Source organism: Toxoplasma gondii, chromosome VIII (assembly GCF_000006565.2).
Source record: "Toxoplasma gondii ME49 chromosome VIII, whole genome shotgun sequence".
Classification (NCBI taxonomy): domain Eukaryota; phylum Apicomplexa; class Conoidasida; order Eucoccidiorida; family Sarcocystidae; genus Toxoplasma; species Toxoplasma gondii.
In genome coordinates this window covers 6,462,947-6,478,912 of record NC_031476.1, presented here as the reverse complement: position 1 = coordinate 6,478,912, position 15,966 = coordinate 6,462,947, and the positions used below count along the sequence as shown (strand labels likewise).

The 15,966-nt window shown below is 55.5% G+C and overlaps 2 protein-coding genes across 2 annotated transcripts; one reads left to right on the top strand and one right to left on the bottom strand.

The window, feature by feature from the left end:
• Positions 1-381: 381 nt before the first annotated feature.
• TGME49_268380 (RNA recognition motif-containing protein) lies at positions 382-8,207 on the top strand (the record flags this gene model as incomplete). The annotated part of the gene is made up of 5 exons (XM_018781503.1): positions 382-2,505; positions 2,932-3,214; positions 3,545-3,730; positions 4,002-7,615; positions 8,145-8,207. 5 exons carry the CDS (start codon positions 382-384, stop codon positions 8,205-8,207), a joined length of 6,270 nt encoding a protein of 2,089 aa, XP_018636539.1.
• A 5,582-nt stretch (positions 8,208-13,789) lies between these two features.
• Positions 13,790-15,371, bottom strand: TGME49_268390 (hypothetical protein; the record flags this gene model as incomplete). Its single annotated transcript, XM_002365505.1, has 1 exon — positions 13,790-15,371. Exon 1 carries the CDS (start codon positions 14,867-14,869, stop codon positions 13,790-13,792), a length of 1,080 nt encoding a protein of 359 aa, XP_002365546.1. The 5' UTR covers positions 14,870-15,371.
• Positions 15,372-15,966: the final 595 nt, after the last annotated feature.

Sequence of the window (15,966 nt, the reverse complement as noted above, 5' to 3'; positions counted from 1 at the left end):
CGTTCCACCAGGGGCAAAGCGCGTTTGTTTCTTTTTCCAGCACACTCCACGACCCGGGGGCAATTTGTGTGCCCGGAGCCCTCTGTGTCCTTCTGTTCGCTTCCCCATTCTGCGCTTTCCATGTGGCGAGAACGTAGTGCCGGCGATCTTCGTGCCTGCAGAACGAGAGGCAGGCTGTGTGAGAGCAGGGGCCAAGACAGACCAGAGTCACCAGCCTGGAAAACGCATTCCTTTGGTGCGTTCTGTGAGTCGCTTCCGACTGAAGGCAGCTCAAAGCCTTGTAGGCCTTCTTGGCAGCTCTGAAGAGGTTGCTCCCGTGTGAAATGACAAGAGCCTGGAAGGTGGAAGAATCCGTCGGAGCAGCTTGTGTCAACAGATATCATGGTGGATGAAGACGGTGGAGATTCTTGTCGACGGGGATCTCGAGACATTGGAACAGAAGAAGCCTTCCGGAAACAGGAATTCCGCTCTGAGGCCGCCGTCCAAAATATGAGAGGATCCTCCGCGTGGTTGTGCGCAGGGAAATCCGAGTTTGAACTGGAGTCGAAGGAAGTCGTGCCTCCAAAGGGCCTTGCGGAAGACGGTGTGGGCGAAGTGTCACCTGGAGCCCGCGGTACAGACACGCGTGTGGAGGCCCCAGTCGGCGAGGCGCGGGCTGCTTTCGTTGAGGGCGACGGCGAACCTGAATTTGACCAGGTGTTTCGAGGCGGAAGCACTCAGTCGGTGCGCCCGTGGGAGTCTTTGGGGGGTAACTTGCACAGAGGTCACGAGCGGGACGAAGACAAGGAGAGTGGCACTACGCGACGAACAATCATGGGGCTCAGCGAGCGCCCCCTAGACGCTGCAAGCAAGGTCCCTTGTGCCGACACCGGCTGCGACCTACCCTCCTTTTTATTTACGTCCCCGCACCCCTTGGCGTCAGATGTTCCAGTATTTCGTGAAGAGCTAAGTTCTTGTGAAGACGAGGGCGCCGGCACCATGGGTTCCCCCCACAGCGGCTGTCTCTCCCTCTCCCAAGACACGACAGCGCCAACGTATAGCGGCAACCGCGGACCGGCATTAGTGTCTTCGGCGCCTTCCCGCTCGCTCGACTACTTCTCTATTTCTTCGTCCTGGGGGACCGCGCCGTCGGTCAGTGGGACTCCGACGAGCTACAATCTCTGCGCGACCAAAGGACGCCAACACGCGTTACCTCCCGGGCAGGGCGCCGTTGCTTATCTGGGCTCCAGTGGCAGCTCCCCGGCTGTCGGGTTTACTTCTAGCTTCAGTCGCCATATGCCTGACCATCGACCTGGACACCCAGCACAGCAGGAAACGCTGCAGCATCAAACTATCAGTGAGGACTTCTGCTTCCCTGAGACTTTCCAGCCGCTTCCCCAGAACGCGTCTGCCCTCGGCTTCACGGATTCAGGTGCCGAGCTAAAGGAGCGGCTTCCTCTCCCCCCACCCCCAGGAGCCGCCGAGGCCTCCGCAGCGCAACACGAGGCGGGCGGGATGTGGAGTTTGGGGCCTGGTGCCTCGGTTGCAGGGGCTGCCGCATCGCTGTCTCCTCCAAGTTCTTTCCAGCCTTCGTTTCCTGGGACGCCCGGACACCCTGGAAGCGAAATCCAGGCGGCGGGTGGGGTGGGGCCGTTCGGTAGGTCGCCCTTCTCCGACGAGAACGGAGGCAACCCTCTTGCGGTGGCGTCTCCCGTTTCCTGTTTCCCCGTCGCTCATGCTCGGCACCCAGGGGACCCCGGTGGGGCGTCCTCGCCGCGCCGCTCTCCCTCTCTGGTCTCCTCGTCGACGACCTGCCCTTCCCACGGCACCGTGTCGGCTGCGTCCCCACATTCTCGGCCGACTGAAAGCATGAGCCCGGCGTTTCCGTATGCGGGAGCGAACTTATCGAGTGGTTTGCCCCCTGGTCTGGGCCAAAATCTGGCGAATATCGTCTCGCCCCTTCCTTTGCAGCACCTGCTTCAGTTGGGCTCGCTCTCGAGCGCGATAGGCCCCGCCGGCTTCGACCGTACGGTCCCCGGCACTCTAGGCTTGCCCGGGCACCCTCTCCCCGATCTCTCTCAGCTCCTTGGCGGCTCTTCCCTCGGCGTAGACTCGGCGGGCACCAGCAACGCCGGTGGAGGGGACCGCGACAACTCGAGTGGAAGCGAGGCGTCAATGAAACTTGCATGCTCGCCGCTGTTGCATCCTGCACTGCGTTCGAGCGCATGCGGACTGCGTCCCCCGGCCTCCGCTTCGCGCTTCTCCGGCGTCGGCGCCCACGGCAATTTCTGTCCTCCTGGAGGCAGTGAGGGAGTTCCCCAACAACCCGGTAGAACGTTTGTTGGAAATATTCCTCCAGACATCACAAGGGCCGCTGTCAAAAGGCTAGCCGAGAGGTACGGCACTGTCATCGGACTCGAGTACGATCCGCAACCGGGCAGGTGGGCGTACGCCTACATCATCTTCGCGACTTCAACCATGGCTGATCGGGCCGTCGGCGCAATGCACGGGAAACGAGCGTTTGAGGTAAGGCTGCGGACGCCAGGGAATGGGCAGATGACAAATCCTGCATGGGGGGTTTGTGAGATAGGCGTGGAGAAGGCTCAAAAGAGACAAAACAGGGCGCACACAGCATTGAACACGTGGTTGAGGACAAAGCGTGGATGAACTGCAACTTTGTTCATGTGTCGTAGCCTTGTGAACTGATGAACTACTAACCACCATGAAGCCAGGTGCCTACCAGAGTCCTTGAAGGGTACAAACCCAGTTCTTCGTGGTAGGGATGTCCGGAGGTTTCGGCGGGAATTCCGATCCACGTAAGATGTGTTGATTTCGTCTTTTTTTCTCCTGGTTCGAGTCTCTGTGTCTTTCGTGCGAAACAGGACGCAACAAGAAGAAGCTCTAGTGGCCAACAAAGCGGTCGTTTTTGAGCGTTCTATCTTTGCCATGCAGCATGCAGAATTCCATCGTCTCGTTAGCTGCCGCTGTGCGAAGGACTTTCCTTTAACTCGCTTGCCGTTAACGAAGATGGACATGCCATGCTTGAATGTGCCGTCGTCTGACGGGTTGGCGACTGGAGGCCGAGGAAGCCACACACCTCCGCGAGGAGTCGACCGTATGCTGGACGGCCAGCTTTCATCTTCCTCGCTCTCCAGTTCGACTCTCAAGCCTGGGTGGAACCATGCGGATTTCGCGGAGGGAAGTGGTCCAACATCCTCCGGTACTACCAGCCTAGGTGAGCTTCATCGCGGCAGAAGGGGATGCTGCACCATCGTGTGTGTGCTCCACATTGTCGCATTCATACGTTTGATAGAAGCGAAGAGCGATTCGTGCACATGTACTTATATGCGGATTGCAGAGGGACAGGGACACGCACATTTAATTGTCACCAGGAGTCCAACCCCGTTGGCAGTTGCCTTTTCTTCGAGCGGTAGGAGCTGATGTTGGTTCGGTGATGCAGCAATACTTGATCAGGGATGGCGCCTAGTTTTCTCGCGTGTAAACAGGGCAACTTCTCAAGTTAAAATGATTGAGTATTTTGTGGTATGTGTCTGAATAAACGCAGCAGGTCAAGGCGACAATCAGCCGAATGCGGCAGCAGGCGTGCTAGCTGCCCTGGGAGCTCTGGGCCCTGTGTCGGCGATCCCGGGCCTGCGAACAGTGCAAGGAAAGGGCTGTGTGCTTGACCCCGGAGTGATTCAAGAGCAGGCGAGGAAAACAACGTTCACGCTCCTCAGAGACGGACCTCCAGGTGCGTGTCCACTTTCGGAGCGACAAAAGGGGGTCCCCTACAAGAAAGAGCCGACGGGGTCTGAGGCGGCCAAGGCGACCGGCGAGCTGCGTCGATGTTCTGCACTGAGTACACGCTGCATTAACAGGAGACGAGCAGGCTGTCCGCGCGTTTCATTTGGGGAACGAGGCGCTCCTTTGTATCTGCAGTGGTGCTCTCCGTCTCGTCACTTTGGGTCGAATCCGAGGTGATGTCAGTGTCGCTGTGTGTATTCCTTCTGCTGTCCTTTTAGGGGCGAATTTATTCATCTACGGCATCCCCGCGTGCTGGAAGGAGTTGGAGCTGATGAGTTTGGCTGGCCAGTTTGGGCATGTCGTTGGAATTCGCGTGCCGCCTGCGTCGTCGGTCGTCCAGCCCTCGTCGAACTTTCCCTCGGGTGGCCCAATCGGAAGCAGCAATACGAACTCGACTCTGTTGTCATGCTGCAGCTACAACCGCGGCTTTGGTTTCGTTTCGTACGACAACACGAGCGCCGCGATTGAAGCGTTCAGGCAGCTGTCCGGGCTTGTGGTGGCGGGAAAGGCGCTGAAGATTCAGCTGAAGAACGGCGAAGAACATCTGCTTGCCTCTGCGCTCAAGACGATTGCTAGCAACCCCAGTCCGAGTCCAAGTCCGAGCTGGAGCCCGGCTCTAAGTTGCCCCATGATGTGGGACGGCCCCGGGCCTGGGAGCCCGTTCATCAGCACAGGGCTTTCCACGAGTGGCGGGTTGCCCTCTGCCCGCAGCTGGTGCGGCGGCAGTACCTGTACCACTACGGTGGGTTCTGGCCCTGCCGTGAATGTCTCTCCAGCCTCTTTGGCGCAACGCGGGCCAGGTTCCCCTGGAGCCCCTGCCGCCCAGCAGTTGCCCTTCCCCTACTCGGTCCCCGAGTCGCCAGTCCAACGCTTTGGAAGTCTCCCGCCCGCGGTCCCCACGGCTCTGGGTCAGCTCGGCGGAAGTTTCTTGGGCGGCGCTGTGGCGGGTCCGCAGTCTAGCCGCGGCGGGGCAGGACGTGTAACGGGCTCTGCAAGCTCTCCATTCATGTCTGCGGCGTCGGTCTGCTCCTCTACCTCAAGTGGCCCTGCAGGCAGCTCTCGGGGCGGGCTCGGGTCCGTAGGAACCTTTCCCACTTCTGATCCCTTTCTGACGGTCACGGCCGCAGGGCTTTGTTCCCTTTTGGCAACGAGTGGTGTAGGCGGCAAAGGGGGCATGACGATGCAGCAGCAACTTCTCCTCCAGCAAGCCTTCAGCACGATGACGCTCGTCCAAAAGCAGCAGCTTCTGCTTCTTCTCACGCAGTCTAGTCAAGAGACCTCTGCGCCCTCTCAAGAGGAAAACAAAGGCGAGCGAGGTGGGGCGCATGTAACAGTAGACAGGGGTGAGAGCAGCCAAGTGGCCGTGTTTCGTGGCCCCTCCGTGGCGAGTTCCACCAGTGTGATTCCCGAAGCTGGGTCCGGAGCGAAAGGCCCGTCTGTGTCATCTGGAGGGACGCACTCGTTCACCTTGCGAGATTTTCTCGTAGCTGCTCTTTCGCAGCAGCCTTCCAAACTCTCGCCCACTCAGCAGGAAGCAGACAATAGCGTGGGAGCAAATGGAAATCCAGTCACTTTGCTTCAGCATATGCGAGAGACAGCGCAGGGCCTCCCAGCGCCGACAGCTTCCGCTTGTCACCTTCCTCCCGTCGGCCACAGCACCGAAGGAGGGAATGCAGTAGCGCCTACAAACCCGTTGCGGAACTCAGGAGAGAAGACGCGGCCTCCTCTTCAAGGGTCGGCCGTCAGCCCGTCCGGGCCTGGAGACAACTTCCATATGGGGGAGTGGGAAGCCTTCTCAGGTGGGTCCGACCGGCTTTTTGGAACTCTGCTATCTCAGCAGAACAGCCTCGCTTTCAGTCATCAGGGAAAGTATGACACATCTTTGCGGTTCACCGTCCACAGCAGTGGTGGCATCAATGAAGGGGCTGCGACGTTCTTCAAGACCGAGTTGCCTGGAGACCGCCCGGATTCGATAGACCTAAGCTTTTTGCAAACGGCCGATGGCCCGCGCCAAAAAGTGAAAGCCGAGATGACACCGGCGGAACGTAGTCCGTCTCTGTCGGCGGAGGCTTTTTCTCCCAGACGGGTGAGCCTCGCTCGCCGCCACACGAAAGAGGAGGGGATGTCCAGCACTGGAGGCAGCCTAAATCCGCACACTCGAGATGTTTCAGCATCTCTGGGCTCCACATCTGCGCTGCCTTCGGACTTCTGTCTCTTATCCAGAGGCAAGAAAGGTAAGTTTCGCGACCAGTGCGGAACGCGGGCGGTCTCAAGCCCTCAAGCGGACGAAGCAAACCCAAGCAGCTCCGGGTCCGATTCCCTTGCCGCCCTGAAGGCTGGGACAAGGGACAGTGCCTCGAAAGTCCGAGAATGTGGAACGGCGAGGACTATCGTGCACCAGCTCGCGCAGTGCGTGTCGATGCTGGCGTCGCCGACAGGGTTCTTTCGCAAGCACGAGGCGGAGGCTTGGTCGGTAGAGAAAGCAGGAGGAGCACAGGGCGAAGTCAGTGGCACAGGGAGAAGTGAAGAGAAGCTAGAGGACGGGTTTGCCGACTGGAACGACCGCGGAAGGGGAGATGTGGAGGAAGTTCAGAAGGCCGAAGAAAGCACCCCAGGAGAGGGCTGTCCTTCATTGCCGATCCCGCCAATGTTTGTCTCCTGGAAGCAGGAGACGAAGGGTCTGCATGCAGAATGCATAGGCCAGAAGACAGGGAACAAAGACGCGAAGCAGTGGGAGAATGAGACAGGGCAGAACGCAACAACGGAGGCAGCACAGAGAGGGGGCCAAATGGGAGTACGCGAAGGCTTTGTGAGAGACAAGGGCGAGTGTCATAATGCGACTGCACCTGGACTCGGCGCCGAAGACTCCAAACGTCCTTTGCACAGCACAGGTGTGGACTCGCTTTCGCCCTCACGTCAGGCTTCGCTTGAGGATGCTCCGTCTTCCATGTCGTTTTTTTTCTCGGGTGCCCCAGCGGTGAATAAAGCCAGTCGTGAACGTGGAGACTGTATGTCATCATGTCAGAGACCCTCGGCAGCTCTCTCGAGCAACTTAACTGGTGCCCCATACGGAAGTGCACCGGTCCCGCCGCGGCTTGGCCGACCCGAGGCCAACGACGAAGCGACCGCGGCGCGACCGGAGCTTGCCAAAGGCCTGTCCTTGAAGCGAGATGAGGGTGAGGAGACAAAGGAAACAACAACGAGTTCGATTCTTGAGGCCTCTCTCAAGGACATCGCTGATGCTGCGAGACGCACGGAAGTCCTGGGACCACTCGCTGGAAAAGCCGCCAGTGGTCCTGCATGCGCGACGTCACCCAAGCGGGAACGAACAGCGGTGAGTGGAGGACTTAGGTCTTGGCCTCTCGGCTCTTCGGGGTCGAGTACGCATGGGCTGTCAGAGGAAGAAGGAAGAAGCTCAGGTCCGTCGCCGCCGTCGTGCTCTCCTTTCCTATCTGAGCAGGACGGTGTTCCGTTGTCTCAACGGGAGTCCAGCCCGAATGTTAAGTCCGTGCATGACTTCAGCAACGGTGGCCGAAACGCTGTCGCCCCTCCGCCTCCCACCTTCAAGGCTTCTCAGCGACGGGTGAAGCGGACCGATGTGTCCATGCTTACGTCTGGCGGGCCAGGGTTTTTGCCCCCCCCATCCAGCGGGATTGATCGAGAGAGAAGAGAAGGCTGCGCCGCCATTTTCTCGAGTCTCGCGTCGAGTTCTCAGCAAGCGGCTGCCCAGGTTGTGTGCGGGCGGGGAGAAGGCGCAGCACCCAAGAGCGCCGGTCCCGGTCCGTCCCTCACTCCTGCATCCGAGGAACGCGCCGACAACACAAGGAAAGGAGTAAGCGGGACAACCTTGTCTGCTAACATCTTTACCTTGTACACTGTGGTGGTTTCAGTGTTTTAAGTGGAGGGAATGGAGGCAGACTGCCCCCTTATACTCGAAAGTGTCGTGATAGACAGAAATGTTGGTTCGTGGTCACGGTTCAGAGAAGACTAATTATCGTAGAAATGGAACCTATAGAGCTACATGCACTAATGTGAAGGTAATGCGGGCTTCATTGTCAGCTCTGCAAGCAGCAGAACACCTTGCTAAATCGCGTTTTCTCTAGTGTACGCTCGAAAGGGCAAAGAGCTCAGAGTGTCCAGCGTTGCAGAAAGAGGGATGGAAATTCGACGCTCGCCTCTTTCTTCCTGCAGACACATGGGTTCGACTAGTTGTGTGTGACGTCTGGACGGACTAGCGGGTTTAGACTTAGTTTAAAAGACAGCAGACAGTCGAAACGCTCAACGGTGTGGCGCGTACACACCAGCGGAGCGTAGACAAGCTTCCTCAACTTTCTCGTCCTTGTCCATATGTGTTTTGTCAGACCGGCAGCTCCACTTCAACTGCTTCGCGGGGACCCCTGTTCCGGCGTCCATGTGTGCACTGAAAGGCGGGGACAAAGCTCGAGCCGTGGCGAGTTCCCTTGACACAAGTGGCGTATGATCAAGTGCCCGAGGAGCCTATATACACAGCGTATCTGATGATGTTCTTCAACAAATGGTGAGACAATAGGAGGTCGAGGTGTTGCACCAGCAGTTCATTCACAGGCAACAGTTATCCTATCAACCGTCAACTGCCGATACGCGCGTCGGGGCGGGAAGGCGCTACCCCGCACTCGAGTTTGACGGAAGCAGAAGCCGCCGGAGTTGGACCGGCTGTGTGCTCTGCTGGGGTCTTGAAGGCAGGCAAGGCCGTTATTGAGACCGGACAGAGGCGACCAGTTGCAGCTATGGAAAGAACGCCGTCTTTTCGCCGTTACTGTGTTTCCGAATTCGCCTTTCGCCCGAACGGGCGAGGAGAGAAGCGGGCACTGTCGGGGTCTTACATGTGTCTCTATCTCCTCTGGAGACCCGACACTGAAGCAGAGCGGCACTCCAACAGCGATGACGCACATTACAAGCCCCGTTGCAGTGCTGGCCCACAACGCACCGCATAGGGTTGCTGGTCAGCACGCAGGCAAAGACGAAAACGTAGACGCTCAGTCGAACATGGCTCAAAGCGGCAAGGAGACACTTCTGCGAAAGTGTGGAGGAACAGCGAGGAAACACTGAAGACAGGATAAAATCAGAGTCGTGCTCGGGTCTCTGGTTCTGGAGGACAATGGGCTGAGTATAAGCAAATGACTTCGAACAGAAAGCGACGATTGTCGCCGGCTGTCCGAGGTAACACTTGTCGATCGGGCAGGCCACGACGATGGCTAGCTCACAGGCTACGTGCAGTTAAAAAACGCATGCGACATTCATTTCAGCGTAAAGGCAGCGTTGCTTTGCGCGACTGTACGCACCATGTGGCCGCACGCTCGAGGAAAGGGACATCGTATCGAGCAGCGAGTTCATTTTGTTTAGCTCGTTGTAGTTCGCGCGTTGTGTAAGCGTCCCCCCCCGGATGTCTTGAAGCCTCTGCGAAACGACGAAACGTATACCGTATCTCACTTTCGTTCATGCATGCATCGTAGTTGCGTTTCGTGTGAAATGGTCACGAAGGATTCGCGTCTCACTTCCCGTGCGCTAGAGAGGGGACGACGGCCGTTTTCGCCCGGCTTTGGAGAGACACGAAGGTCACGTGCAGGGAAGACGCGGCGGAGGCCACTCCGATGTGGAACGATGTCTGACAGCTGCGCGTCGGGCTTTCGAGTCTTTATACGGTATATCGCAGGCCTCCATGCGCGGCGTTGTATGCCGCGGGATGTTAGGGCTCTATCCCAGGTGTTTTTTTTAAATGCGCAAAGGTGCAGCCGCATGTTTTCTGTGGCGCGCTCCATGTCTCGTCTGTTCCTTCGACCACTGTCTTAGGCAGACAAGAGGTTCTTTGCTCAAGGCCTGTCAGAGCGAAGGCCTAACTGTGGATCGTGTGGGTTGTGCAGCGTTTCATCAAGTTCTCGCTTCGTCTGCTGTTGCAGCGAGTCTCGGGCTAGAATATATGCGACCTTAAACAGCTAAACGTATTTGTGTACAGACTGTCGACACGTGGAAAGGGGAACGACATGTCATTGTTCCCAGTACGACCTCGTTCATCTGCTTGTGTCTACGAATGGTTCTGTGAAGGATTTTTTCGCGGTTAGATTGGGTTTTTTCGCGGTTAGATTGGGTTTTTTCGCGGTTAGATTGGGTATGTATTGTACAGGGTACGGGCTCTCTCGATGGTATTTTCTTTACCCGCATGCGACGAAGTCGCTTCCGAAGAGGTGTTGGGAGAGTACCTCCCGCTTCCCGTATTTCGGATGCGTTTCCGGGGCGGCCTTGTCCGAATTCTTCCGTCAGGCAAAACCGAGTCATCGACGACAGAGGAAGAACCCATACCGGAAGTGCACTGCTGGTATACTCTCTCATGAAAAGGGAGATATGTCTTGTCCGAAAAACAAGGCTTTGGAGCGCATTTCGAAGGGATGAATCCGCACAGGGGCGAGAGGGAGGCGGTAGGATTGCCGCTCTGCAACGAGTGTTTCTCTACAGGGTAACTGACGAAGATGGCGCTTCAGGTCTTGGCCTGCTGGCTTTCCGGTTTTTTTTTGCTGGCATTGGCATTGCATTTTTGGCAGGGTCACTGTATGCGGCAGCGTGCCGCGAGCGAAACAGGGAAGATAATGGCGGGGAGTGTTTTTTCCGTGTGTCGTGACTTTTCGGTGTCTTTGCTGGAGAAAGTTTCACTGGACGGGAACAGATATTCAACTACGGTGTTGGATCACTTCAGACAGAAACACACCGGCAACGAGGGTCGTTATTCTGTTTCGCCACACAGCTGGTCGCCGTGACAAGTTTTTTCGCCGTTGTTTCTCCGTGTTCGCTCTTAGCCAAGCCCGCAGGCCAGGCGTCGACAACGGAATGCCGGACACGGGCAGTGTGGGACAATAGGGAGCCTAGTTCTTCACTCCACGTGCATGTCTTACGGAGCATAATACAGAAAGGCTCTTGTGAGCGTCTCGGTCACGGATGAGGATCCGTGTGGGAACACAGTCGAGTCGGTCGGGAGTGCACGGACAGCTCAACCGACTTCACCAACAGACCGTAAATCCATTTCAGTAACAACAGTCCAACTAAGTTCGGATTAGTGCCTCTCATGACTGTGTGTGTGCCCGCTGCCGCCTTCGTTCGAGGAACCTCTGTTGAAAATGGGTATCATTTTTACAGATCGTCCGGCATGCGAACACAGTTGTGATTCGGCAGATGGGTTGAGGTATTTCGTCGCTGTTGAGGTCATTATAGTTCACTGCTATCCGCTTCTCACACTTCGCTACATGTTTATATGTCCGTTTGCATATGTGCATCGAGTCTTTGTACGTGTAATTTGTCGATACGGTGTGGTCTGCAGTAGATGATTTTGGCTTCGGGTGGCTGTGACAAGCAGAATCGCGTCTTCGAAAATGCTGATTGCCGTGCTCTCATATAAAAGTGAGGGCGAGCAAAAAACAGTGGTAGACTTTTTTCTAGTGTTCTCGTTCTGTAGGGAACGCCCGTCGGGTATTTTTCGTGATAAGTTGCCCCGACTTCAGTCGAAAGGCATCGTCTGCCATGCACACACGTAGCAAAGGATGTTTCGTTCCCGTGTACGGTAGTCTCCAAACAAAAATTACTGGCATGTAAATAGTTGATTCGGTGTACGCGAGACGGGTGTTCAGTGCAATCTTCTGCCTTCATTAGAACTGAACCCTGTGTTGGACGCATAATGCGCATGGGCGTCTCTCTGTATAGCATTGGTTCCGTGACGATCGCGCTATATAGGGGATTGTGAAGGGGTTAAGGCTGCTCTTCAGGGTCCTCATTAGCAACACGGATTTGCAGTTGAAAAACAAATCCTCTTGTTTCGATTGTGGCGTCGCTTGTCCGGCGGCTGTGTTTCCGACCTTTTTTTTCGGAGGCTCCGCTTTTTTTAGTGACTAGTATTCGCCGACAGCCACAGCAAGGAGAGGAGCATTATCGTTCGCGTGACAGAAAAAAGGATCATTCGGTGCAAAGGGAGCTTCCCGTATACTTCGTAACCTTGGATTGTCACGTGTGAGACTTTCGTATCTCCGTTGAGAAAAAGCTCAGCCATTTGCATCAGCTGCGCATAGGAAGTATCACCCGGTAAGTATGCGTACGCATATGTCTTCGTGGACGTTTTCTTGTGCATCTTATTTCCGTACCTAGAAGCATGCAGGGACTTATGTTCGCCTCACGCGTGGATCGGCCTGCTGCGCTGCAGCCATTCCTCCGTCCTCACCCTTGAGTTTTCCGATTTCCCAGTCACAGAGGTTCTTTTTCGTTTTAGCTTCAGCAACCTCTTCGAACCAATTTTTCTTTCGTTGTTGCTGTCGTGAACACGTATGACGAGGAAGGCACTCTAGAGAAACAGTTGTTGGAGCGAGAAGGCACGCGCTGTCGGTCGTTCCGTCCCTCCTGAAATGTGTTTATGTCGTGTGATGGAAGAAAGCGTTTAGTCGAAATATCGTTGTTCAGCGAAGATCCCTCACTTTGCCAGTGTGGCGTCCCACTTTTCCTAACAGATAAGCCCGAGCAAAAGATCGGATCAGTAAAGGGGACACGTCCGCAGTGTTAAAATCGAACTCGACGTCGTTTGCGTCGTACCACATTATCTCGCTGTCAGATGCGATCTCTTGGTAGTTCTGCAGAGCCAAACAACGCAGAAACTATTTTGGTGACCAAACCAAAACCCACTTTGACAATGTTAGAGAAGTTACGTTTGTGGCATAAGAACCAGTTGAGCATCTCATATTGATAGCGCGACGAGAGAAGGGGTAGTCTCTGCTCGTAGACATTTCAGTAAATCCACGGAGATGCAGAAGCAGCGGACGTGTTAGCTCGCGGATACAGCGCAGAGTTGTGCTTATGTTACAGACCGGCACGTGCGAGACCGTTGCTTCTGGTTCACTGAGATGCCGCATTATTGATTTTTGTAACGATACGGAAATCACTCGCAACAGTAGAACATCTATTGGAGGGCTGCTTGGGGCTGCAAACTACGTTCAGATCCAATGCCTCAAACACAGTAGAACGGATAGACAGCCGCCCGAAAAGGTTGCCCAACGTGGCAAACAACACCGCAGCGCAAAATCAAATCCCCGACGCTGTATACTCCGTTCTTCCAAATCCTTGGCTTCTGATGCTAGTCGCCTATCGTCGAACTACGGTGGCGTCCTCGCACTTTAATAGGAAGGAGAGTATTCATTGGCTATTTACTCGTGCGGCAGCGTCAACGACGATTTTGCGTGGCACACAGAATGCCATGTGAACACCTCACAGCGCGGCCCTGCTCCTGTGCTTGTTCCCGTTTCCAGTCTCGCGCGCTTTTCTCGGACAGTCCGATCCGCTCTGGGAACGTGTGATTCAGAAATTTGCACATCCCGTTCAGGTGCATGCAAGTGAGTCGCAGCGACACGTAGCCTTTGCGTTCGTCAGAAATCTAACAGATAACAGTCTCGCAGTGGCGAATCATCTGGGAACAGCGTTACTGAAGCTATGCTGGGACCTCTGATGGTGAAACCTAGAAACGAACAGCACGCAGCAGCGAATTCTTCACTTTTTCAGACGCTTTGTAGCTGCCGCGATTCTCCCGCACCTCAGAACTCGTGCAGCACCGGACGGTTCGCTATGGGCTCTAGAATACTGTGTGTGTTTGGAAGTTCATCTTTGTGACTCCCATCGCCTTGCTTCGTGGCCTGCTTCGAGTTCTGTGTCGCGTTTCGTTTCTGACTCTCACTCTCCTCTGGTAGATGCGTAACCGCCTCTCCGTTCTGTCTCTACGGCCTCGGCTTACGTTAACCTCAGCTCTGTCAAGGTTCGACTCTTCGTATTCTTCTGAAGCGCCAAAAACAGCGTTGGTCTTCAGTATCCTAGTGGTGTTCATGTTCGCTAGGAAGCTGTATTCATTAACACTGTTAGTTTAGTACAAGCACAGAACCCGTCCACTAGAATATTCTTCACAAGCACAAGCAGGTTGCTGCTCCTGGAGAATGTTGCCAGCAAATCTCGCTTATCTCAGATAAGCACCTAACGCCGAAGGGTCGCCGAAGAAGAGCGTAGCTGCAAAGCGGCCATTTCCAATCAACAGCCGCCTACGGGGAAGGTCCACGACAGCGTCAAGCGCCACCAACGCATCCAGCCCCAAGACAAGCAAGAACTGTGAAGCAGGCAAAACAGACGAAGAAGCAGAAACGGGAGAAGGCGAACGAGCAGAAGAAACAGAAGAAGTCCGGACAGAGGAAGACAAAGGGGTAGAGGAGGAAGCTGCGCGGGGCAGGGACGAATGATAATGCTGTGAAGGTTCCTCCAGAACGATGGCGTCACATATTACTGGCAGTAAGCAAGGCTTTCGAAATTCAAGACGGCTGTTTCTCGGCGCTTCCCGATCGCATGCAGCTTCGGCTCCTCTTGACTGGTTCTGAGATGCGATGGCGCCGGTGGCCTCTGCTTGCGCAGGTCGCTCTTCGTCTGTCTCCTTGGTTTCTCGGGGGCCTGTCGTGGCCTCTACTGATCGCTCGTTGAGGTCTTCTGTCTCTACAGAGAAAACAGGAAAGGTGACTTGGAGGTTTTCCACTCGGCCAACGATGGCCGACCCTGCGCCGTGTACAGACACTTGAGACGCGGGAAGATGGGAGGCGGCCGCCGCCTGCTCGACTTGACGATCGCGTTTCTCTGTCTCTGTTTCCTCGTTGTTCGCTTGGCTTTCCGCCTCAGTCTCATCCTGAGACTCACAAGCCCGAGGGGTACCGGACTCGCCTCTTGTCTGGTTCTCATTCAGGTGCAGCGCAGTTCTGCCTGCCGCAGCTCGACTAGACAGTGAGAGCGCGCGAGATGGTGCAGCAGGAGAGCCAGTATCTGACGAGCTAAAAGCAGAAGAACCAGGAGGGACAGGACAAGGCGGAGGGACGACAGGCGCAGCCGACGACAACGCAGAAGATGTGTGGTGAGTTGCGAAACCTCGGTACTCTCTGTTGATGGACAAATTGAGGCAGTTGACGAGAAATAGCGAGACGAGCGTCGCCTCGGAGCCAGTGTCGACAAGGGCAAGCAGCTCCGTGCCGTGTATGTATACCGCGACGAACGCCAACATGATGAAGGCGTGAGTAACGTCCGAAGCGACAAGAAACAGAAATGCAGTCACGAGAGCGTGACCAGACCTGCGCCGAAAACGAAACGGTAGTAGGAACAGCCGTGCAACAGGAAACTAAGGGGAGAGACACAAACAAAGACTCCCTGAAGTCGTGAAGGTGAGAAGCACGCGACAGCAAAAACGCCAAGAACATGGGAGAATGCAGGCGCAGCGAGACCAGACAAGGCACCAGCCGAGTCTCCGGATCTCACGCATGACCTGCGAGGAGACATGCGAAGAACTCGATTGAGAGTAACAGGCGGGTCAAACAAATAATCGCGAGCGCCTGCCGGTGAAGAAAAGTGCGACTGAATTCACCGACGGGGCAAGACGCAAAAAGGTGATTTTCGTACTATAGTGAATACGTCCTTGCTTTGAACGTGAGAGGCGAGCTGATCTGCCGAGCCTGGCGAGCGCCGCCTCGTCGACGAACCAAGGCAGCACAGCAGACCAGGAAAAGGAGGACCAAGACGTAGTTTTTTTCCTCATAGCGTCCCGGTCGTTTCTTGTCTCAAGCGGCATGGGCGCATCATACGTCTCACTTGTCGGCAAAGGAAGCCAGACAGTGTGTACGGCCTACGCATGCGCTTCGACAGGTTCCCGAGCGGCATGCAGTCTCAAACGACGCCAAGAGAGTGATCCAAGGTTTATTCATAGATCCGTAGTACATATATCTATTTATCCTATGTGCATTTGCGTATAACTACATGTCCAGGTATGTATTTTTGTGCATGCATGTGTGTTTTTTCAAGGTGTCGCTTGTGTGAACGAGACTGTTTCCGCAAGTGTGCTGCTGCACAAACGAAAGGCTGTTTGAATCGCAGCTGTTTCCTCCTTCGGCTTTGTCCAGAGAAACAAAGGTCGGCCTTATTAACACGAGGAAATGAAGAGAACTTCTTCTGCTTCGATTCAGCTCCCTGAAGAACGAAGCATGCGTGCTGGACAGCTGAAGACGTCGCCCGTGACAAGTTCTGGCTGCCTTCTTTTTGGATCAAGAGGACCTCGAAACCAATTCCAGAAGACGTGAAACGAAAGAGAACTTCTGCGATTTTTAGCGG